This window comes from Harpegnathos saltator, unplaced genomic scaffold (assembly GCF_003227715.2).
Source record: "Harpegnathos saltator strain DR-91 unplaced genomic scaffold, Hsal_v8.6 scaffold275, whole genome shotgun sequence".
NCBI classification, from domain to species: domain Eukaryota; kingdom Metazoa; phylum Arthropoda; class Insecta; order Hymenoptera; family Formicidae; genus Harpegnathos; species Harpegnathos saltator.
Window position 1 is genome coordinate 576,750 of NW_020230067.1, and position 23,129 is coordinate 599,878.

At 48.5% G+C, this 23,129-nt stretch overlaps 1 protein-coding gene across 1 annotated transcript; it reads left to right on the forward strand.

Annotated features, from left to right (window-relative positions):
• The first annotated feature begins 725 nt into the window (after positions 1-725).
• bib (MIP channel family protein big brain) lies at positions 726-22,912 on the forward strand. Its single transcript, XM_011137774.3, has 4 exons — positions 726-1,705; positions 3,298-3,424; positions 19,896-20,103; positions 21,132-22,912. Exons 1-4 carry the CDS (start codon positions 1,396-1,398, stop codon positions 22,353-22,355), a joined length of 1,869 nt encoding a protein of 622 aa, XP_011136076.1. The 5' UTR covers positions 726-1,395; the 3' UTR covers positions 22,356-22,912.
• The last annotated feature ends 217 nt before the right edge of the window (positions 22,913-23,129 follow it).

Sequence of the window (23,129 nt, forward strand, 5' to 3'; positions counted from 1 at the left end):
TAGAGAACACGCAGCACCAGGGTGTTGTCCACCACCACCACCACCACCGACACCATCATCATCATCACGACGTCCGACATTCCCGGCAAAGTTGATCTAAATGGACGCCATTATGCTCGTTGTTCATGTCCCGACGTGCATACATCCCTTTTTTGTGGGAACGTGGACATTACAGCGCTCTTTGAACTCGTGGGAATAAGACCCACCACGGTTAAGTATGGCGGGGTATTTATTTAGTTTATTTTTATCATTTCCTCTGTTCTAACGTGCGCATTGACGCGCGCGTGAATACGCGCAGTTGAACTTAAGTACCTTAATTAAAGGTAATATGCGTAATGCTATTCTTAATAGTTTCTGTTAGAACGTTCCGTTCATTTTTTTACACAGCACGGCGTCTACTCACACAGCGCTACTTCCCCATATCCTAAATATGTCTATCGTTTAAGATTCTCTTGCAATAATAATTTTGGAGTGAAATATTTCAAATTTACCCTGACGAATTAATAGATAACTGTGGATATTTGTACTATGTTTCTCTAAAAAAACCCTCTAAAAAACTCTCTCTCTCTCTCTCTCTCTCTCTCTCTCTCTCTCTTTCTCTCTCTCTCTCTCCTACGTTACAATTAGCTTCGCATGCAACTCTACGTTCCACGCATACTTTAGCTCGGTTATCAAAGCCCTAGCGGTATCCTAAGAATTACGACCACCGCTGTGTCGCAACGCTGTGTTGTAGAAAAAGATACGGGGAAGAAGGAAACAGGAGACCGTACAGGGGTCAAAGTTAGAAATACTCGCGCGGTGGCGTCGGTGTCAGAGCAGTCGGCAGTGGTAGTGGTGGTGATAGTGGTTGGTTAGTGGTCGGCTGATGTCCGACTGCAGGCTGCACATATGTGTGCAGCACGCAGGGCATAATAATCGAAGAGAGGGGTGTTGGCGATGGTGGAGGCGCTCTGCGGGGCCCACTTGTTCGCCGGTGGGTTGGCTTGACACTCGTGAGCGCGTTGCCGGTACGGCAACATCGGGTGCTTCCCCTGCGCTTCGGTGCGACCGACGGCGTTCACGTCTTCGCATTCGCTGTCAAGAAGACCGACGGGACCACAATACGGGGACACATACGAATGTATCACCGAGGCACCGAGAGACTCGAGAGAAAAGACTACGATTTTCTATGCAAGAGTCGCAGTCAATAAGGCGGGAGACAAGTCAACCGAGATCAGTGATCGTAACTGAGATATTAAAGACGAAGTGCGACACGAGGTGTCCGGCGACGTGCCGAAAAGTTGCATCCTCGAGCGCAGAGAACATGTTTTGAGGCGAGGGAGGCGAAGACAGTTTGGACGTTCGAAAACATATAGTGATTTGCATACTTGAAGAAGAGAGCAACAAAAGCGAAACATGACGACCGAATCGTTGTCGCGCGAGGTGGATGCACACATCGTCACCATCCTGACGAGGCTGTCGGCCCTCCGGGAGAACAATGCCGACGTCGTCGAGAGGAAGGCACCGATGTCCATCGAAGCTCGCAGTCTGGAGCTGTGGCGTGCGGTAGCTGTTGAGTGCTTCGCTACTTTCCTCTTCAGCCTGGTGGTATCCGGCGCGGCCGCGGCCTCCGCCGTATCCGGAAGCGGACTCTCCGTGTTAGCTACCGCGGTGGCCTCTGGCTTTGCCATCGCCGCGATCTCTCTCATCTTCAGCCATGTCAGCGGTGAGAATACTGTTATCATCGTAATTTTCAATTGGTCCAATTTGTAACAGCGAGAAAGAGAGAGAGAGAGAGAGAGAGATGTTATGTGGAACGTCTTGCTGCGTAATGTCCTGCTTAAATGGAGGCGCGCGAATTCTGTCCGAGACGATGTTTTTTTTGCGATTTTTGCGCAGCAGCAAGTCTCTCGACGAGTCGCTCGATTTTGTCTCAATTTCACCGATCCCTTGTTGTTTTCTTCTGTCCGCGTAGAAAGAGACGGATCGAAATTCATGTCGACCGATATCGTGTGATTAATACCGACTATTAACGATCTATTTTAATCGGGGCGGTCGAAAGGGTCAGCATTTTCGAAAGAGAGGAATAAATGATGCGAGGAGAAAATAATTAACTTTTTTAGTTTCATTCAACGTTAAAATTAAAAACATAAGATGCATCGTTATAAATCTCTATAATTTATATCGAACAATCGCGAACCCGAGTTATCTTTTTGACAGCTGGTACTGCCAAGCAGACCAGAAGAGAAGCGTTTCTCAGTCAACGACTGCGACGTTGAAAACACTCGAGCGTAAATATTACATCATAAACGATAGCCGGTCCCCTTCGCGGGCATTCGCAGACAGACAGACGCACTCCGAATGCGATTGCGTGCAGTGTCAGTAAACGTGACTTCACTTGACTTCAGCTTACGTTACCGATCGTGACTGCGACGCTCGTGGCTGCGTCTCCTACAAAGCAGCCAAGGGAATAATTAAGCGAAGGGTCGCGAGCTGCTCGAAGTAACGAAGTCTCGTTGCGTCAATGGTTCTGTTCCTTCTTTTGTGTGTGTCGTATCGTTCGTCAGCGGGGCCCTCGCGATTTCTCTCGATTGACTAGTTAACTGATTACGCCGGCCGATCCGGATGATATTAAGCGCTGCGTGTGCGTGCCTGTCGGAACGCATGTGGCCATTCTCGGAGTACGTTCCAGCGACATGCACGAGGCGCGTTATGCGATGTATGCGCAAACTTGCAGCCCCGGCGCGCATAATCGCCTCAACGCTTATATTATTGGGGCTACCGCGAGATTTTCAACGCGCTACGCACACGCTTGAAAATCGTGATCGCGCTTAGGCGCGCCAAGGCTGCTGCTGTTACCGCGTCGCTTTTTGTACCGCGGAAACCCGCGGATTGCGTTCCTACGTTATTCACTCTCGCTTTGCAACGAACGAACGCCAACTGAAACTCGTTGTGCAGTTCATCGGACAGTCACGTAATTCGCGATTGCTCACCGTCACGGGGAATCGATCGATCGCCTTCGCGGACGGGCTTGTAACGGGCCGATTAATTTGACAATTTAAGCGACAGAGTGAAACTAGCACGAAAACAAAAGTCGTCGCTCGGAAAAAAACGTCTGATGCCTGAGCTCGTGAATTTTTCACGAAACGAACGTTGGGGAAAAACCCGCTCGAAGAGAAGGTGGCTTGATAGAACGGTGTGGCATACGTGCCTAAAAAAAAAAGAAAAAAGAAAGAGAAGAAAGGATCGCGCGATCTCCGTCCGTCTTGTCCCTTTGATGTTTCCCTGTTCTTTATACGGAAATCCTTTTGCACGCAGGTGGACACGTGAATCCAGCGGTCTCCGTGTCGTTTGCTTTGTGCAGACGGATCTCTCCGCTTCGCGCGGTGCTCTATATAGCGGCGCAATGTGGCGGCGGCATAGCTGGGGTGGCGATGCTTTATGGGTGAGTGTTATGTTCGATTTATCGCCTTTGAGAAATGAAGCGTAGCTCTTATTTCGCTGCGCGACCTGCGTTGCATAAGAACGTTCGCGGCTGTCAGCGATCGTTAATTAAGCGCATGCTGAAGAATATCGCGGGGATACCGGCACGAGACAGAGTACAATCTTCATCACTTCGCGATCGTTTGTTGAGTTATTAGCGAAGTAATTGAAGATATCGAGCGCACTGTTGATCGCGTGCGTTCTCTTTTTCCTTTTCTCAGAAAGAGGGAGGGAGAGAGAGAGAGAGAGAGAGAGAGAGAGAGAGAGAGAGAGGGAGAGGGAGAGGGAGAGAGAGGGAGAGAGAGAACACGAGAATTTATCGCAACAATTACGCAACTCTCTTCTCCGCGAAGAACTTGCAAAGATCGGTATAAATTTAATTTCTCCAGCTTCACAGTGTTAACCGCTATAAGTCTCGGAAGAAAGTTGCACCGTCATTGCAAGCCCGTCACGGTTACGGTAGACGGTAAGAGGTTGCAACACTTTACAATCCGATGGATTTCAGAACGAAGACAAAATCGTCTGACCGGTTTGGCGGTTTTTGTCTCTTGCAGAGCACATCGAAGAGAAACGCGTTGCTTTAACCGTTTACTTTGCCACCGATCACCTGCGCGTGTGTGTGTGTGTGTGTGTGTATATCTATGAATCTCAGAAAATAATTAAAATACATGCTGTGAAGCTTTTTGAAAAAGTTCAAAATTATTGTAGCGAATCTAAAATTATTATGGTTCATCGAGCGAGTAATAAACGAGTCGTTTCGATGCGAACAGTCGATTGCGAATGCAGCCAGATGAGAAAATGAGCAGTGTGTGCTTTAGCAATTTTCAGTCAGCGATTTTGTAACAGCAACACGAGATAGGCGGTCTTGCAATCGTCCGATGCGTAAAGTAGCGTGAGTTCTTGGTGCTCCGCGGTATTAAGGGCAGAATGAGATACACTGCTTCGTGAGGACAGCTGCTAGATAGGAGAACCAGGAAGGCATGTGGCCCGTCCAAAGCCGAGTCGGGTTTTCTTCGAAGTGTTCGTGCGGTTGTTGGCGGGCCCGGGCAAGTTTCGGAAGCAGCGTAAATAATATCCAGCGTGATTTCTATTTCGCGTCAGTCACGCATGACGATGAGCGAAACGAACGTTTCCTTCGGTAATTTCTCACTTCCTCCTTGGCGAGATTTGCCCGGGCCCAACGCGAACGAGACGCACGCGCATAATCGACAATTATCTTTTGGCCAGAAAAAATTTGCCCGTGCAAGTTTCGTAAAACTACTACGTGGATTCGCAGAAGATGCGTCAATTAGTGCGAGCAATGTCGCGCGTTAATGGGGATTTACAATGTTGAGCTTCACAGGGAAAGAGGATCTCAATTGGTGCGACGGAATGGGGATCAAACGAAAGCTCGTTGAAAAGTAAGGACGTCACTGTTATCGCGAGTGCAGAAATCCGTCTGTCCGGACATTCGACTGCCGAGTTAAAACTTGGTTGACACAACTGAGAATAAAAAATGGACTGAATAGAAATCTCCTACAGGAATTTTTCCGTTTCTATAATCGAGTTTTCGTCTGGTCGAATATGCCAACGGAAGATTGATGGAATTCCGTCTGTCTAGACGGATATTGAGAATCCAGCCCCACACCCAACCCCGAGTTTCTTTCTCCGCGTACAGATAACTACGAATAGCGGCGATAAAAAAGGATTCCTTTCCGACGAGTCCCCTCTTACCTCGAAGAGATCGAAGCGACAGATCGATCAGACGATTTTCCTCCGTTCTGAAAAACGATCTAGAAGATCTCGGTCTCCGATCCCTTACGCTGTAGGAAAACCTAGGGCGCATCTCGCAAGCATAACCGTAGATAAGTTCGCTAAACATGATACGCGCTGTATCGCGTAACGCAAACAGCGTATGCCCTATCAAGCGTACACGGTATCGTATACGGTTTCACACTCCTTATGCAAACTTGCGAGATACCGATGCATTATGGAGTTCGGAGTTCGATAAGACTTCTTCTTGCAATATACACACGTGTGCGTGTGCGTATGCGTGTGCGTGTGTATATGCTCGCCCACGCACCGACGCAATTAACCATCACCGAATGTATTGTATGTTTTTGTCGCGAGTTACAAAGTTTGCGCGTATTGGCGGCGCGTTCTCGTATCTAATGCGTTTTCAACCCGGAAAACGCATTTCTACAAGCGAGGCGCGCGAGCGAAAAGCTGTCTTTGCGACTCACCAACGATCGCTCACGTATTTTCCTTCGCTTCTTGTTTTTCGTGAAACCGCGCGTGTGCAACTTCCCCGCAAGCTCTGAAATACGGATATCCTAATTCACCTCGGAAATGTTACGACCCACGTAAGCGCATACATCTCTCTCCGAGCCATTTCCAAATCGCCCTCGATGCATGCAAGGCGGTGCACGTGCCCCTATCTCGCCCGTGGGCAGACGGCTTCCATCTCGAAGGGCGAGAAAAAAAAATAAAAGAAGGAAGCTGCGCGCCGGACCAAAGAGCGGCGCGTCGTTCGGAAGAGAGCGCACGCGAACAAGCCGTTCTTCGGAGCGGCAGCTGAAAAACAGAGGAGGGGGGAGGGAGAGAGAGAGAGAGAGAGCCTAGAAAGAAAGAGGAACGTGAGATAAAGTGAGAGAGCGAAGTCACGAGACGAGAGACGAAGAAAGCAGAAGAGCGGCAGGAGGAAGGGGTGGAAGGAGGGAGAGGGAGATGCAAGAGAGTGTCTGAAATATAATCGCGCCATATTTTACAGCCGTTTAATTTAAAAAGAGACATTCGGCTGGAGGAAAGCGCGCGATATGACGTTGTAATATAGTCGAGCAGTCGAGCGTCGGTTCTCTTATTGGGAAAGCGGTGGAGTAATATTTATATGCTCGTTTCTCCTTTCACGGTAATTAAACGAGAAAGGCGGAGGCGCGCGCTCGCGCTATAAAACGCCCGGAGGAACGCAACAAGTTGGCGCGAGGTGCACGCGCGACGAGGAAGATCGATCGAGGTCGTAAGACAACGTGTTGATGGGGAGACATTATTGTCAGGCGCGGGTATTTTCTCGTTGCAACGAACAATCGTGTCGGATGTTGTTGCAATTTTATCAAAGAGGAAAAGGAAACGAGGAAAAGAAAATGGAAAACCCCGGCAGCGAGTGTTATCTCGTGCGCGCAGTGAATTCCGCTTCTCAATAATTGAGAAGGAAAGGTGGAGCATGCTAAAACGCTCGGAGGAATGCAAGAAGTTGGCACGAGGGCAACGGGAGACATGCAGGAGAGATCGAAGCTGGCCGGTAGAAGGTGGCGAAGGGGCCGAGAAGAGGAAAGGATGAAAAAAGGGGAGCGTGGCAGGATGGATAACGAAAGAAGCAGACGAGAGAGAGAGAGAGAGAGAGAGAGAGAGAGAGAGAGAGAGAGAGAGAGAGAGCAAAGAAGCAGCGCGCCGCGAAAGACCTGTACCGAGTTGGAGGGAACAAGACGGAGCGACAAAGGGACATAGGAGAACATTGAAGGAAAGAAGAGGACCAAGAAGCGAAGCAAAAGGATGAGGAGCGAGGAGGAGAAGGAGATGCAGAGAGGCAGTGGGGGAGGCAGAAAGAGGCACGCGTAATTGGCAGGCGAGGGAGAACCTCGGAAGGTGAGCACCTGCCTCGTACTCGGTACGAGTCCTGCGGCGGTCCACCGCCTCGCAGCTGCCGCAGATGTTCCCCGTGGACCAAAAAAGATCGCGCGGAAAGAGGAGCAAGCCGGGCGCCGAACGACGAGGATAATGAATACCTATGCATGCCGAGGTGGGACAAGTTTCACGGCACGGCATAACACGGTACGATCGGGAGGAGATCGGCCCGGTGAAGGAGGACACGCCGCAAGACACGACCCGAGGAACGCGCGCACGTCTCGTCTGCCGAGCAGATGTTCCCGGCGTTGCGTTACGATGGAGATCATTGTCCGTTCTTTCTTTTTCGTTCTCTTCTTCGCTGCGCCGCTTCCACCGCGTTCGTCGCGTCCTTTCGTCGCCTTCTTCGTCTTCTCCGAGCCTTTTCGCCTGATGCGTGCTTCGCCAAATTTGGCTTTACCCCCGTGTCGTGCGGTGCAGGTGGTGTTATCCTGCGGAGCACGTAGACGGTAGAATCTACTTTTAAAGTCCGTTGCCTTGATAAAACAATGTCACTCGATAAAGCTATGATCTAGAATTGATGGTAGGATGAACGGAGCTTATAGTTTGTTGTAGTATCGATTTCGGCGCTACGAAGCGCGACATCGCGTCTTCTGTCTGTCTCGCCACGTCTTCCATCTCGCATGACACTCGTCCGCTCACCCTCCGACTGCCATATGACCGCACAAAGAGGTAACAAGTGCGCGATATGTACCGAAATAATAATCGAACAATACTCTAGTTAACCGAACGGTCAGCGGGGCCCTTCCCGAGATGTCTCAGGGGAATACCGTCGAACCTGGTACAGAAAAAAAGCCGGGGCGTGAGATCGAGAGAGAAAGAGAGGGGGGGAGAGAGAGAGAGAGAGAGAGAGAAAGTAATGTCGAAGAGTGCACTTGCATCTGTTGCAACTCCGTCGGATAACGACGACGGGTGTAAAACACGCGTCGTGTCGTTCTCTGGGAGGAACAAGGCAAGGGGGTGAAAGGGGAACCCAGGAGGGTGGGATCGTCGGGGAACCTAGGGGTTGGTTTCGGCACCCCTATCGTCCTTGTTCTTATCCGGGATCGTTCTCAGTGCCGACCGCGCCCGCGCGTACGCTTGGTAATAAATATAAAAACCACCCGATAAACCCCAAAGTGAGCCAAGCCGGGTCGCAGCGGCGGGGTAGCAGGGATAGTGCGAGAAAGATGGTAGAAGCGGCAGGAGCCGCGAGTTTAACTATCCGTGAAGAATTTACTGTCACCTCTTCATTACGCGCACTTACAGGATTCTTCCATTATCGCGTCGGCTAGGGAGCGACCTTTTTTTCTTCGCGCGAGAATGATAAAAAGGGTGACGTGATGTGTTTTTTTCTCTTTTTTTTTTTTTTCTAAGAATCGTCTCGCTTACGCGTCGAGATGTAGTTCTGCGCCTACATCACTTTTAGCAAACTGGGCGCGTCTCCTGCATTCATATTTTAAAGAGGGAGGTGCAATAGAGATAAGCAACAATGACTCTATCGATACCGCGCACAAAGATCGCTCCATCCAAGTTTTCTTTTCATTGTAGCTTAAAATCTGCTCTATGGCGACAGAATTAATTTTGTATCTTTTTATATCTTTTTTTTATTTGCGAATTGTATAAAAAGCTGTGAACAATGTTATAGCCGGGAGCCGAGCTCTTAAAAATAAATTTCGCAGCACGTAAACAAAGAAAAAAGAGTACTTGAATTAATATGACAATGACTAAATGCGTCTTAATTGAAAGAGACAGAATTTCTGGTTCTTAAGGGCTGGATTTTTCTGCTTCATAAGAAGCAGAAATTCTATTGTGTCATTGTCGCGTTGATACCCAACCAATTCTTTTCCCGCGTATAATGTACTTACTATGTGTACGATGTTTCACTTTGTCGATTGCGGAAAAACTTCGAACACTTCGAATTCCATTCGTACGTCACAACGAGTGCTGTTTCTCATTCCGATCGCCTTTTATTCGACACATCGGAGATTAGACCATTGAAGTGACGGGACACGTGCCCCAGGTAAACGCGCACGATGCCGATATATACGACGTCCTTTCAGGCTCCATTTTCCCCCTCTCGGCAGTCGGTAGGTTCCAATCTCCATCGGAAGGTAGACCTACTTCCGTTGAAACTTCGACGCCGCCAATAAAGTTCGGCTTATGTCCGTAATCTTTGCAAAGCAAATCCGCTCGAATAATTCCAGCCCGAAAATTCCGGGGTCGGCAGGAAATTCGCGTTCACGGAAAATGTGACCCTCACCGTAGCCGATAAAAGTCGCGCAACCGTGCAGAAAGATAAAAGTCGTTCGAGCTGTGTCCCAAGAAGTCATCAGCTTCGTAACGAGCTCGGATGAAAGTAACTCGAGGAAATCCCGAGGGCGCGATAATCCCAACGATAGATTCTTCGGCGAGCAGTGTGAAGTCGACGCTTTTTTAATTATAATAAAACGTCGAGCCTCGTCGATTTTCCCTTTTTGAAATATAATTAGCAGAGAAAAATAAGGAATCACATATTTATCGAAACGTCTCGCTCGCCTCATTCTAGTCCGCTTCTCAGATTTTTCCTCGGACACTCAGTTGTACAAAATTACTCGACTAACTCGCAAGCCTCATGTCAAATCTCCCGACGGAAAGACGGCTTCGGAGTTCATCGACGAACTTATCGCTGAAGTCACGACCGCCGGATTTCTCGAGATTTCTTCGCGGTCGAGTCTACAGTCTCAACTGACCCGCAAGATATGGCCGGATCAATCGCACGCTTCCTTTTTTTTTGAAAATCGAGGGAAACGGACGCACAGGAGGGAAACGGTGCTTCAGGTTGCGCCCATTTGTCAAGGAACTTACCACCGCCGCCGCCGCCGCCGCCGCCACTACTACCACTGAATCGAGGAAACAGCTGTGAGGTGGCAGGTGTGTTGTGACGTCAGGCAAGACACACGCAGTGCGCGTGGCGAACCGGATGTTCATCGGCGAACGAAAACAGCTTCGCCGCACGTTTCGTGCCTCGAACGCACCAGGATCTACGAGCGGTGTGCTCCGGTCTTGTGCTCTAGCTGCCTTGCTCGTCGAAGCTATGCGTCTGAAGCTAACGAGCCGTCTCTCTCTCTCTCTCTCTCTCTCTCTCTCTCTCTCTCTCTCTCTCTTTCTTTTTTACACACACATATCCGCACGATGTACATTCATGCGGTGCGGGACGTTATTTCAACGTCCCGCACCGCGTCAAGCGTGTATCTGCATCTCGCGTGAAAGCAGCCTTCAGCGGGGATCGAGGAACGTTTGCGCAAAGACGACAGCCGCACGGATGTAAGTCCGTCTTTCAGCTCGCGAGGATATCCCGCGATGAAGGAAACGCGTGATTTATACGGCAAGATTTAGCGGTGAAAACGCAATATTCGCGTCTGCCCGAAAGGTCCCGGATATTGAGTTCTTAATCCGCGTTTCTTCCAACAGTGAGCCGATTTATACTGACAGATCGATTCTCCCGCGAGCCTGCCGATGACTTATGTATTTCGCTCCCTGCTGACGTGATTTCCGCGATGTGTACGCGATTCACTTAGATTTTCCATAATAACGAATTTCCCCTGGCTTCTTCATTACGCGTTACCCCGTGATGTCGTTTGACAGACAGAAATTTTTCGGATAGAAATTCGAAGAGTAGCCGCCCGAAAGCACGCAAAAATATGGCGCTTCCAACATTTCATGAGTCCATCGTCCATTCGTCGCGATATTGCGCTAATTATCGCGCAAATTGGGCTTGATTGCGCGTTCCGGTGGACGCGCGCAGGAAGCGTTATATTTAATACGGTAAAGAATTGATCGCACGTAACGAGACGTCGTCGGAAACAATTTACCGGTCTACGACCGGTACAATTCCGACAAGAATAGCGCGGCTTAAATGCGCTGAGCACAGGGCGAACTCGACACGAGGGCTTCAGCGCGACAAAGCGCGGATAATTTTCCGTAATCTCGCGATGCACGCGTCTGTTACGTGACGTACGTATGTAGCCAGAGACCGGGGAGAGAACAGGCCGAAAAGCCTGGCGCGAGAGAGCCAGGTGGGTCAGGTAGACGCGATCTTTCTCAGCGCGCAGGAATGCTTTTACCTGGCCGAAAGGCCTTTTAACGAGCGGGCGTTCTTCGTGACCCTCGCTCGACACATCGTGTAGATGACACGAGTGTGCCGCGTACTTCTACGATGCACTACCGAGCGGTACCACCCAGGCGATCTCCCCGAAGAAGTAAACTTAACGGAAACGAACTGCAGACGGGAGGCGACGTTCGCACGTCACGTGACAGTTGTAGGTCGAGCCGAAGACAGTGTTTGAAATGTCGATAATATTTCATCGTTATTTACGATTGATCAGGAATTGTTTTGCACGCACAGCCCTCTGTGAACTTCTCCTCTCAATACCTCTCGCGTTATCGAGACGGAGAACGGAAACGTCCGCGTGTGACTTATAGGAAGATGCCTGCCGAATCCTCCGGGAAGAACCCGTTATCCGTTTGTATATGAGGCGGGTGTGAAGAGAGATGCTTTGTGCCTTCTAGTATGTGCCACCGTTCGCAGACTAAGCAAAACTCTCTGAGAGCTCTCGGCGTGCTTGGAAAGAACAAACTTAGTGGTACGGTGAGAGCCGCGCATTGCGGGAGGAAATTACACTCTGCTCTTTTAGACGCTTAATATATTTCACGGGAACCTCTCCGCAGGATAGCGCGGTGAAATTATACCGTGACAATGGTTATGCATGCGCGCAGATCTACGAAACTGACAGTTGACTCCGCTCAGACAATTATTCTTGCCTGATCCACACTGTTGCTCGATGCCCGCGTATATTCCGCGCATCCTGTAATTTCCTCGTAATCTCAACTGTATTAATTTTTATGTCGCACTCGTGTCGATTACTTCCTCTCGAAATAACTCTGGACATTCGGGATCTTGTCCCGAAATATACGCGCGCGTCAAACGATGTATTGCTTTCGGATCGCAAAACCGTAAACCCCATTGTAAGATCCGCCAACATCGGCGAATACCGTAAATAAAAGGAAAGAACTTCCACTGTTAAACGGGCCGGTTCGGGTTAGGTAGCGAGCGGAGTGTAGGATGCCAACAGATGGTCGCAACCACGTGTTCGTTTTCAAGAACCTTCCTTCCATTCCTCGCCCGTGGGGTGGCTTGGATTGGATGCATACATGCACCGGGTTTTGTACTACAAAATTAGCTTCGTGACACGGCCCCGTGCTTGCTAGTGTACACGCGCTATTTTAAGATATCGGACGACGGTAATAATAGAATCTCGTCTCGAAATCGATCCTATTTCGCTTCACGACTTTCCTCCTCTTCCGTTTCTCCCCGATGTCGAGCTTCGCCTCGATTTCTCTCCTCCCCCGTCCCTGCGAATCTATCCAAGATTCTATACTCGTATAAGGTAAAAACCTATGCTTATATGGTGAAGAGGAAAATCATGGGGCCATTCGCCTCCTCATTCGGCACCTTTCCCGACATCTGGAAATAATTCCCGAGTGACAAACTCCAGGCGAACGAGACGCGTAATTCAGCCGGATGAGCCGGCCTCGGCCGATCGAGCGTTCTTCTTTTCGCGCGACCTAAGCATGGGATCCGACAGTTTAAGCGTATCATCGGATTGTATTACGCGCGGCTCGTGCCGAAATTAACGAGCACATTACGTCCAGCAGCGCATGCTTCGCCGGAGCGCGAGGAAGCTGTCGAACATCGCGCGCGGGTTCGTGATGTGTTTCCGCACTCTCTTTATCTTTCCCCCTCTTTTCTTCTTCATCCTACCGGTATTATATCCTTAAGCGTGTCCGGCGCAGATAGACGTCTTCGGGAGCCCGCAGAACGCAGAACATCTGCCGCGTCGACGGACCCCTCGGTGCCCCCGACGAAGGAGAATCATTTATGGAGACCTAAAACTCCTTTGTGACGGCGACTTACGCTATAGGGCGCCCGAAAAGGACCACGGAGGATTCCTTTTGTGCAACATGTGGCTGGCACGTGTATCCTCGTACGAGAAGGCACGACTGGCCGATTTATATAGGATCTATGTATAGGGACAGGACTCACGTTCTTCGCTCTCGGGCAGCTGCGTGGTCTTTCGCGTGTCTAAAAGCTCGATAGGATTCTTGCGCTGTCGGATCTACGCGCAGCCTGTTCCTAGATGACGGTCGTCTATGTTCATCCGATACTTGACATTTTAATTGTCTAATGTCTCACACTTACTACCATACCTCTCTCTTTAATATCGCCTCGCACTCTTTCTTTTAACGATTATTCGCGCAGCTTAGGTGATGAGGTGAATTCAGAGACATTAGAGATTTATTCCAATTTAATACTTTCCGTCTCCTCTCGTTAAATTCTGTAATTCCGTTATCTTGTATAATTTTATAATTCTGTAATATAATTCTACGTAACTTTATAATTGTTATTTTATGTATTTTTTTTTTTTCCTTTTTCTTCTTTATCGAGAAGCAGCTTACTCTTTTTGCTCTATCGGCAGAAACCTCGCTAAGAATTGTTTTGAAGGAGCGTCACTCGCATTATTACTTAAGAGCTCTCGCTAATGACCGCATTGCCCTCCCACAATTCGCTCCCTTTCGGCTGCCTGAGGGATACCGACAATTATCCCTCGACCCTACCACTTCCGCAGTATTACAACCTCGCAGCGTAGTACGCCGCTTTGTCCAAGGTTTCATTTAATCCATGCTACTTCCTCTCCTTCGTTTCGCATTTAAAATGCCGTGCGCATTTGCAATTGCGCGGTCACGGTGAGGATAATATGTTCGTTTTAGTCGTCCGGGTGGATGAAGGCGAACTCCTCGATATACTGCTGAATTATCTTATTATTCAGCATTGGCTCTTCTCTCAAAAATACGTTCTCCTTCTATGTTGTATCTTTCCGAAATTAAGAATATATAATCATAGGTTTTTCGTCTCTCTCTCTCTTTCTCTCTCTCTCTCTCTCTCTCTCTCTCTCTCTCTCTCTCTGTCTTCCGACGAACTATCGATACGTCGTGGAAATAATAATGATACATGGTAATAATAATAATAATACGTTGATTTGTACGGCTCAAGCGCAACCGCGAGATTACATCCTGTTGTAATTTGCTAAAGAGAACGAGAGCAAGAGCGAGGGGCGCGTTGCGCGTAGGTGAATTTGCTCGTACTTGAATCGGCGTACGCGCGCTTCCTGTCCTCTGCCTTTCAACTCTAAACAATGCGGAGGGCGGAATTGTAGGGCGACCTGCTTTCTGCTGCTTCTGCCTCACTCTCCTCTCAAAGAATTCCTGCGCTTTGTTTCGGCGGGCGCACACCTCGCGCAAGAAACCGCATCGATCGTCTCTTCCGAAGAGAAGAGAAAGAGAGAGAGAGAAACAGTGATGAAACCCGAAATCACCGGCCCCCGTACCTGTTCGGTCAGTCACGACGCGCCGATTTCTCAAAGGTGAGAATAAGGGAATGCGAGTATGGGGGCGTCGCACGTCGGCAGAAGCTTCGAGCGTCGTAGTAAGGTGAGGTTATACGGCAAAGGTACGGGAGCACGCGGATACGGGAACATTTGAGTGAACGATCCGCCTGTTCGACGCATAAGGGCTTGACCGGACAATAATAACGTCGCCGAGCAATAATTTCGAACTCTTGACATTTACGCATTGCTCCCACGAACATACAACACGCATTCGGCTGCCACTGCCACTTCTACACCGGCGTTTTGTGCGTACATTTTCCTCGATGTCGTAAGAATGCACCCTCCCAAGGCGGAGGAAGACGCCACTGAGTTCCTTCCAGTGAAATTCCACTCGGGAAGATTTCGTGGGCTGACCTTAGGCGACCCTTCCGAAGTTGAACAACCCCTGAGCCCTCCGAAGCCGAAGAGTGGCTTTTCATTTATACAAGCCGGGTTTTCCCGTCACGAATCGTCAAGCGAATGTTTTCGTTTGAAATTAAAGAATAAGACTGGTGTGCTCCGCCGTCACTGATAAATCTCCACTTCGATCGACTGAGATTAGGATAAATTAAAAATGAAGAAGAAATGGACTTAGAATTCGCCCTAGGCTTGCATGAAACACCAACTATCACGATTCTCAACGACGGTGTCATCTAACTTATCGCTCGGCGGGAATTTTCATTCAAGTTCCGAGTGAAGTTTTACTCCGGGAAATTAAAAGAGTACATTCCCACGACTAGGCGGATTTTTTATAGTTTTGTAGTTGACGGTCGGATACTTGTCGCTAAGACTGACTGTACATATCTTTTGAATTATTCTCTCATTTATTTATGTGCTGCTACTTAAAAGCACCTCTTTCGTTTCTTCATTTCCTTAAAATCCGGGCTACTCTTTAGAGAGACGGACTTTTACCTCTCGGATATTTTAATATAAAAACCGCAGACGGAAACTACGCAAACGCACGCCTCCGCCCGCAACGAGAGACGAGATCCCATCGACGAGGTGCTCCTTCATCGTCTCCCCAGTAACGACTTTACGGTTCACGCTACGTCCTAATTTCATGGTCTGACCATGAACGACGGCATCTGAACTTTCCCATAGCCAAGACTTTATAATGGTATCGGAGCGGATACGCTCTCGCCGATCATCTCCCGGGCCCTCTGAGCTTTCGGCGTTTACTACACTCGTCACATGTGCGATATTCCTCGTACGGGGCGGCGGGGGATCCTGAAGCGGTTTGGAGTGTCCAGGATCGGACAGAGGGTGGACAAGAGAGAGCGCCGGGGGGGGGGGGTTGATCGTGTCTCGACGAGAAGGGGATGCGCGGTTCAGCGCGCGGAAGGGGGTATCAATAGCTCGTTAATCGCGACGAAGGGTGGATATTCGGAGCGATACATATCCCGAAACCCTCGTGCCACTCCCTCGCGCTCTCCCTCTTGAATTGAAATTTATTTAAAACGACGCACTGACGTGCCCCGGGAGTTTGCACCCCGCACTCCCCCCCTCTCTCTCTCTCTCTCTCTCTCAGTCTATCTTTCTCTCAGCCCCTCATGTGAATCGCGAAAACGGCGCACAGGTTGCCGGGACACTGGCTGCGCTCTCGAGTCAAGTGCACGCAAGATTAAACCTTCCACCGTTCTGTCTCGCCTGGATGACCACGCCGCTTTCATCGCGCGCCGACAAACCCTGAGAACACGACTCGCCTCGAAACCACCTCGCCGAACTTCTCCCACGAAACTGCTGCTGCTGCTGCTGCTGCTGCTGTTGCTGCTGTTACTCATAATCGGCCACTCGCATGCCTTTCATGTGAGATATCGCGGGATGCGAGAGCCGACGATGGTCGCGTCACATGCAGAATCGGCCCCCCAGACGAGACAGGACGACTGTCTGCGTAGATCATCCTCGATCCTCGGTTACGACTATGGAATGGCTGTCGTGAAACGTTGAAACGTGGGACTCCTGTCCGTCCTACGAACACGCGATCGGCTCGAAGAGATGTGAGCACTTTCTGCTGAGGTGACTGAAAATTTGTCGACTTGACTAACTCGATCATCCCGAGGGTTGTTTTGCGAGTTGGAGAGCTCTTAAGGTCGCAGTCGTAATATCGCGAACGCGCCGAGTTACGCAAAAGATGCATTATGAGATCACGAGTCGCACCGATGTCGCGGGAAGACAGGTGGGAGAAAGCTGCTTCAGCCGACGAGAATAACTTTGAGGAGGAGAAGGAAAAGGAGGAAAAGAGAGTGAAGTGAAGCGCAGTTTTTCTCAAGTAACGATACGGGAGATTAAAGGCTCCCTCGAGCGGACCGATTCATCGCGACTATCGTCACTTCGTATAATCGCCGGAGGAAAAGGACCGTCCGCTCTTTGATCCGCGTTAATCGCGAAATGAATTGAAACGCGGATGAGGCGCTGTTCCATTATGCACATCCAGGCGAGCCGCGTAAAGTCTCCCTCTCGATTCTCAGGATCGCATTCAGGGGGCCTACGTGGGTCAGACGGAAAAAAATACACCGTTATCGTCCTGGCGCATTCGCGCGCCACGATCGCGACGTATGACGTTCATATATTCACGTGGGAAAAAGCGCGGCCGCTTTTTCCGCAGAAGTAAAAATCCGCTTATCACGTAGGGGCACGCATGTAAATAAAATACCCCTCGTCCCTTCCCCGCCTCCTTATTTTTGCGACCGTGCTTGATCCCGATTGTGCGGTCATGATCCGCATTTCTGATTTCACCAATTCCCCTCTTTCTCTCTTCTCGCGACGTGCCCGCTCATCGATGCAAGAAAGGACAGCAAGGAGGGAGCGAAGGAGAGAGGGTGAGCATTGTCATTTGCATCGAGAGACGCAGTGACAATGGCCGCGACGTCGAGAGACGGGGTGTTCCCGTGCCCGATGACGGGGAAGAATGCGAGAGGCGGTGCGGATCGCAACTCGAGGCCAGCATTTAGCGGCGAGATTAATCGCGATCGTGTGCGCGGATAACACACGCGGGACAAAGTTGCGGAGGGGCGACGACAACGACGAGGAGCGCACAGGTGTATCACCGTGGAAATTTCAGGGGTTTAAATGGCACTCGACGAATTGGCCTCTCATAAAAACGGTGCCGCTTATGCGCGCAAGGTGCTCCGGGAACGACGATCTCGATTTCCGAGGATACGATACGATAGACTGTGCAAGCAGATGAGGAACATTTGTCGTTAAGATTTAAATTGTACTTGAAAATATCCCCGAGGGAGAAGTCGAAAGAGATCGCATTCTTTTGACAATACTGCGTATCATTCGTTAACGAGACGTTAATGAATTGTCGCATGTTTGCTCGAGTTATTTTATGACGATGAACGAAACGATAAATGAAACATCAAGATTCTACGAAGCCGTGGTCGTTTCCTTCTCGCAGACCTCGACATTGATCATACGCCTGAGACAATGACGTGGGAGAGACGCGATTATGCTAATTTCATTGAAACTTATAGTGAACATTATAGTCGAGGAATCTTACTTCAAGAAAGTCACTTGAATAGTCTATGCATATGTAAATAGTGCGGACGATGGAGTTTATTACGAAAATAAGGACAGAGGAAACAGAATCGGGAGACAGGATCGGTATCATCGAATAAATATAAACAGTTGATTAAAAGGTGTAAAAATAAAAAGCGAATAAACAAAGCGATGACGGAGGAAACGTTAATTTTTATCCAAATTCTCGAGAAAATTGCTTACACAGTTAAGTGACACAAAACCTAAAACACATTGTTTTATATGCGGCTAGTTACGATCGACTTTACGTAACGTGACGTGAAATATCGAAACTTAACGCGACGTGAAGCTTGCCAATGTCAAGTTTAGATATTGCGTTCCGTCAAGTCGGACTGTTCATATGACACTTTCAGCCAATCAACGTTATGCCAGGTTATGCCCGCCACAAAACTGAATTCTTCTTCGAAAAATGTCTCTCACACCAATGGTTCGTATTTCTTCTTCCACAGTTGAAGATACAAATACCCGGCCAAAATTAAATTTACAAATTGATAATGCCTCACAGCAGAATTCATTATTACGGCACGTTACGGTGATCGTAATATCAAATATAACCTCAAACGTCAAATTCACGTCACGTCACTTCACGTCCCGTTGCGTCCCGTTATTACGTGAAGTTCATCATAATCGCGCCCTTACAGTGAGAAGTAAAGCGCACACGCTTGCTTAATCCCTTGACATACAAATAAAACGTAACTTGATGCGTCCGAAAAATACTATTTAATTTCGCTCAACTAAACAGTGATGTGTAATCTTTACTAAACTCAAATATTGTTTGGTATGACATTCACCGTGCGAGATCCCTGCTATACCGAATACTTTCAATGTGTTTCTTCTGATATGTCGACGCTTTTTTGTTACTGGAATTGTTGAGAAGGTGGGAGGGTGGGGCATCTCGAACTATATAAACAAACGAGAATCGACGCACGAGTAAAGTACAACATAGTTTATTTATATACTGCACAGCGTCCGCTGAAAACAGCTTTTGACGAGTCAGACTCGTCCAAGTCTACAGTGGCACATGAAATGAATAGACGACCCTAACTCGTCATTGTATGTCAAGGGGTTAAAAATAAATATTTGTCACACTACAACGTGTCGGTATTTAACAGTGCATCTGTGACATATATTTTTCACGACCAAAGTATATTAATAAATACACTTGACAAGTTTGTGCAAAACATGAGCGAGCCAACACTCGCGGGAGATGACCGCGAGCGTCAGGTCACGTCTCTGCGACCCCGTATGATTATATGGACTGAGAAAATCGACGGGAGTTTTATGCCAGGGAAACGTCACGAGAGAGAAAGAGAGAAAGGGGGAGAGAGAGAGGGGGAGAGAGAGAGAGAGAGAGAGAGAGAGAGAGAAAGAGACATCGGGGTCGCGTTTAAGGGCCCGAGGATGCACCGGCTAATATAAACATTACACCGCTGGGACCGACTTGCCGCGGGGGGTTTTTATGTGGCGTGCGGCTCTCGTGTGGTGCATGCTTCAATGGGAAAATCATCGTATATTATATCGCGGTCGTGTAACTTGCGCATACTGACGTTACTGTCATATACAGGAGACCATATGCGATCATTTTCGCCGCGTGATCGACCAGCCTTCTCCTTCCTCTTCGAAAGGAAAAATAGTTCTCGTCATTTCTTCTTCTCTTTTTCATCGCGCTTTGATCCGCTTTATGAAGATACTATAAAAAAATATGAAAACGTCACGATAGATTCTGATAAATAACTGAAAATTTTGCCGCACAATATATATCGAAGATTGTTTTTTTTTCTTTTTCAGAGTAACTACACCCTCGAACACGCAGACCCTAACATCCCCCGGCCGACTAGGAGGCCCGATCGAGAGGCTGCTGATTGAGTTAGCATTATCGGTGCTTATCATGTTAGCACATTTCGCCGCGGACTCACCTAGATCACTGCCACCTGCGATCTCCACAAAAGCTCCCGGCGTTTTGGCCGCAGCTTACACAGCGGCTACACTCGTTTCCGTAAGTTCGATTACAAAAGTGATCATTTGTAACCTTTCGGCCAAGAGAGACCACTAAGATCAGGGAACTATAAGAATGATACAACCAATTGTACGGAATTATTTTTCGGATGATGAAATTTTCTTGAATGAAATAAAATTATTATTAATTATATTAATTATATTAATATTAAAATTAAATTAAATTGATATTAATTATAAAATTAAAATTTGTTGAAATACACACGCGTAATATATTTGTAATCTCATATAATCTAAACATAATATAGCTCAAACATAATATAATATAATGAGACTTACAAAAACTAAGCTACAAAATAATTAAATTTTTATGGATTGAGAAATTTCCTTTGTTCTCAGTTAGAACAAAGAATCCTCTCTCTTGTGTATTTCTTTTTCTTGTTGAATGGTCACATGTGGAAAAAAGAATTTCTCCTTCTGCCAACGTGCGACTAAATAAAGGAACAACGCACTGTGCGCGCTTTCTTCTTCCGCCGTGTATGTTCTCTCTCGCGCAATCGCTCTGTCCAAAAGCATCTCTCGAGCTCTTACCAATCGGGCCGACGTCCACATCTTTAAAGAGCACCTGCCGTTGAACGGGAGGAAGGGTGGGGTCGCGGAGAACGGTGGGCAGGAAGATGAAAGAAAGAACTTGATCCTGGACCCACCTGCTTCGGAACGAGTGTACAATGCGTCCTAAAACGAAAAATACCGAAACCACCGTTCTACACGCATTGAATGTCGATTCGCTCACATCAGCGAAATCGTACAAGTTCGCTCTGTTTGCAGTGCCAACTAAATTCTCCATCGCGAGTTCCCGGTCTAATCGCTCTTCCTTTATTGTCCGATTTTCAAACACACACACACACAAATATCGAAAGTATATCTTAAATAACAAAATTCTTCAATTCGCCCAACAATTTGACTATTATTTTTGATTCCACGACTTTTTAAGTACCTTCCAAAAATCGTCGATGTCAATTGTTCTCAAGAGTTCATCAACCTAACATCGCTCTCGGCATTTTTCAGAGTCCCTTCTTGAACCCAGCGCGCGCTCTAGGTCCGGCCTTCGTCATGAATCGCTGGGACAACCACTGGGTGTACTGGGTGGGCCCATTGTCGGGAGGCGCCGTGGCAGCTTTACTGCACGAGTACGTGCTGAGTCCCAAACGCAGCAAAGACCCGCGCGAGATGGACGACGGCGATAACTCGTCCATGAGATCCGACGAGGACACGTACGACGACCTCGACAAACCGAACGGACCCAAGTTCCCCAGCGCATATGCGACTTACCGCCCGGTCGCTGGCGCGTCTTCGTCGATCTACAGCGCACCTCCGTCCGCATTGGAGCGCGTCGAGTCGATCTATGGCGGCACCAAATCGTTATACTGCAAGTCACCGCCGTTGACGCGCGCCAATCTCAACCGCTCGCAGAGCGTCTACGCGAAATCAACGTCAGGCCCGCGGGACGGCTTGATGATCCCGAAGCCGGGGCCGTTGGTGCCGGCGCAGAGTCTGTATCCCATTCGTCTGGGTGGTCAGAACGGCTGCCAAAACGGGCTGGCTCGCGAGAACCAGCCCGTGACTGGAGCAGGTGGTGGTACTGGCGGCGGCGGCGGCAATGGCGGTGGTCCGCCTAGCCAGACCTCGCAGAACCACAACAGCACCAATCAGAACATGCAGAACCAACTGCAGCAATGTACACAGAGCATCTACGGCATCCGCGGCATCTCCACGAGTCTCAGTACGCGAGAGAACGGTATCTATGGATTGTCCACGGGCTCCAGCATCTACGGCCGCGCGCCGGCACCGTCTCCGGGCAGCCAAAATTCGCAGCAGTCCGCTCAACAAGGCGGTCAGTCCTCAGTGCAAAGCCACCCACCGCCGCCACCGCCGCAGCAGCAGCAGCAGCAGCAGCAGCAGCAACAGCAACAGCAACAGCAACAACAACAGCAGCAGCATCAGCATCAAAACGGGCCGTTATCGAGCGGTTCTGACAGCGGACCGAACACCAGACGGCCAGAAAGCATGTATGGCCACGTGTCAAGGCGCAGCGACGATTCCGCGTACGGCAGCTATCAGAGCTCGACGAGGGGCAATTACGGCAAGGTGCCTGGGCCACCGGGCCCATCCAGCGGCCCGCCGGGACCGCCGCAGTACCGCGATCAAGGTAGACCAAGCCCGGCCGGACTTCAGCAGAGTCAGAGCGCGCAGGGTAACTTCCAAAGAAACTCGCCGAATCCTCAATATTGACTATAGACTGAGAGTCGATGGATACTACGAAGATCGTTGTGCCATTGGCAAATCATTCCCGATCGTGGAGGATCCGCCGGCTGCCGGGTCGTTTTAATCCGCGCGGCAGAATATATTTTGATGATTTCGACGTAGAGTATAATCTCTAAGCGGTTAGGAAAATCTGTATATAGACTTTAATTAATGAATGTTTATAATTTTTCTACGTGTATCTGCTGCCATGATAATTCTTCCTGCATTGGAACGTGTCAAACTCGTTCAGGATATCGAATAATGAAAAAAATAATATAGACGAGAACGGTTTGCCGTTTATCTTGATGACTGCCAGCGTCTAAGTGATATAAAGTCGGACTTTGTTAATCTTTATAATGGCAGGCAAACGTGTTTACGATCATCTTATTTGCGAACTGATGTGACTGTATATAAAAATTTATAGATTCAAATTACGATTTATTATTTATGATAGAGTATCGAAGGTTGAATATATTCTCGGTAAAACGGAAGTATTTTTTGTACTTTCTGTTGTACAATAAGATCAATTTCCACATCTAATTCTCATTTTGTAATCAATTAGCAATAATTTAAAGCTGAGTAATTAGAAGATTTCTGTATAATTATCGATTTGACTAAGCTTTAGGTATAGCTTGTGCCAAATATTTTACAGAGAATATTCTTCAAGAAGCAATCGTTGTTATACGGATAATAATGCATGTCTTAAAAGTTACTTGTGAAAGTCATTCATGCACAATCTAAATTATTGGTACCATAAGTATG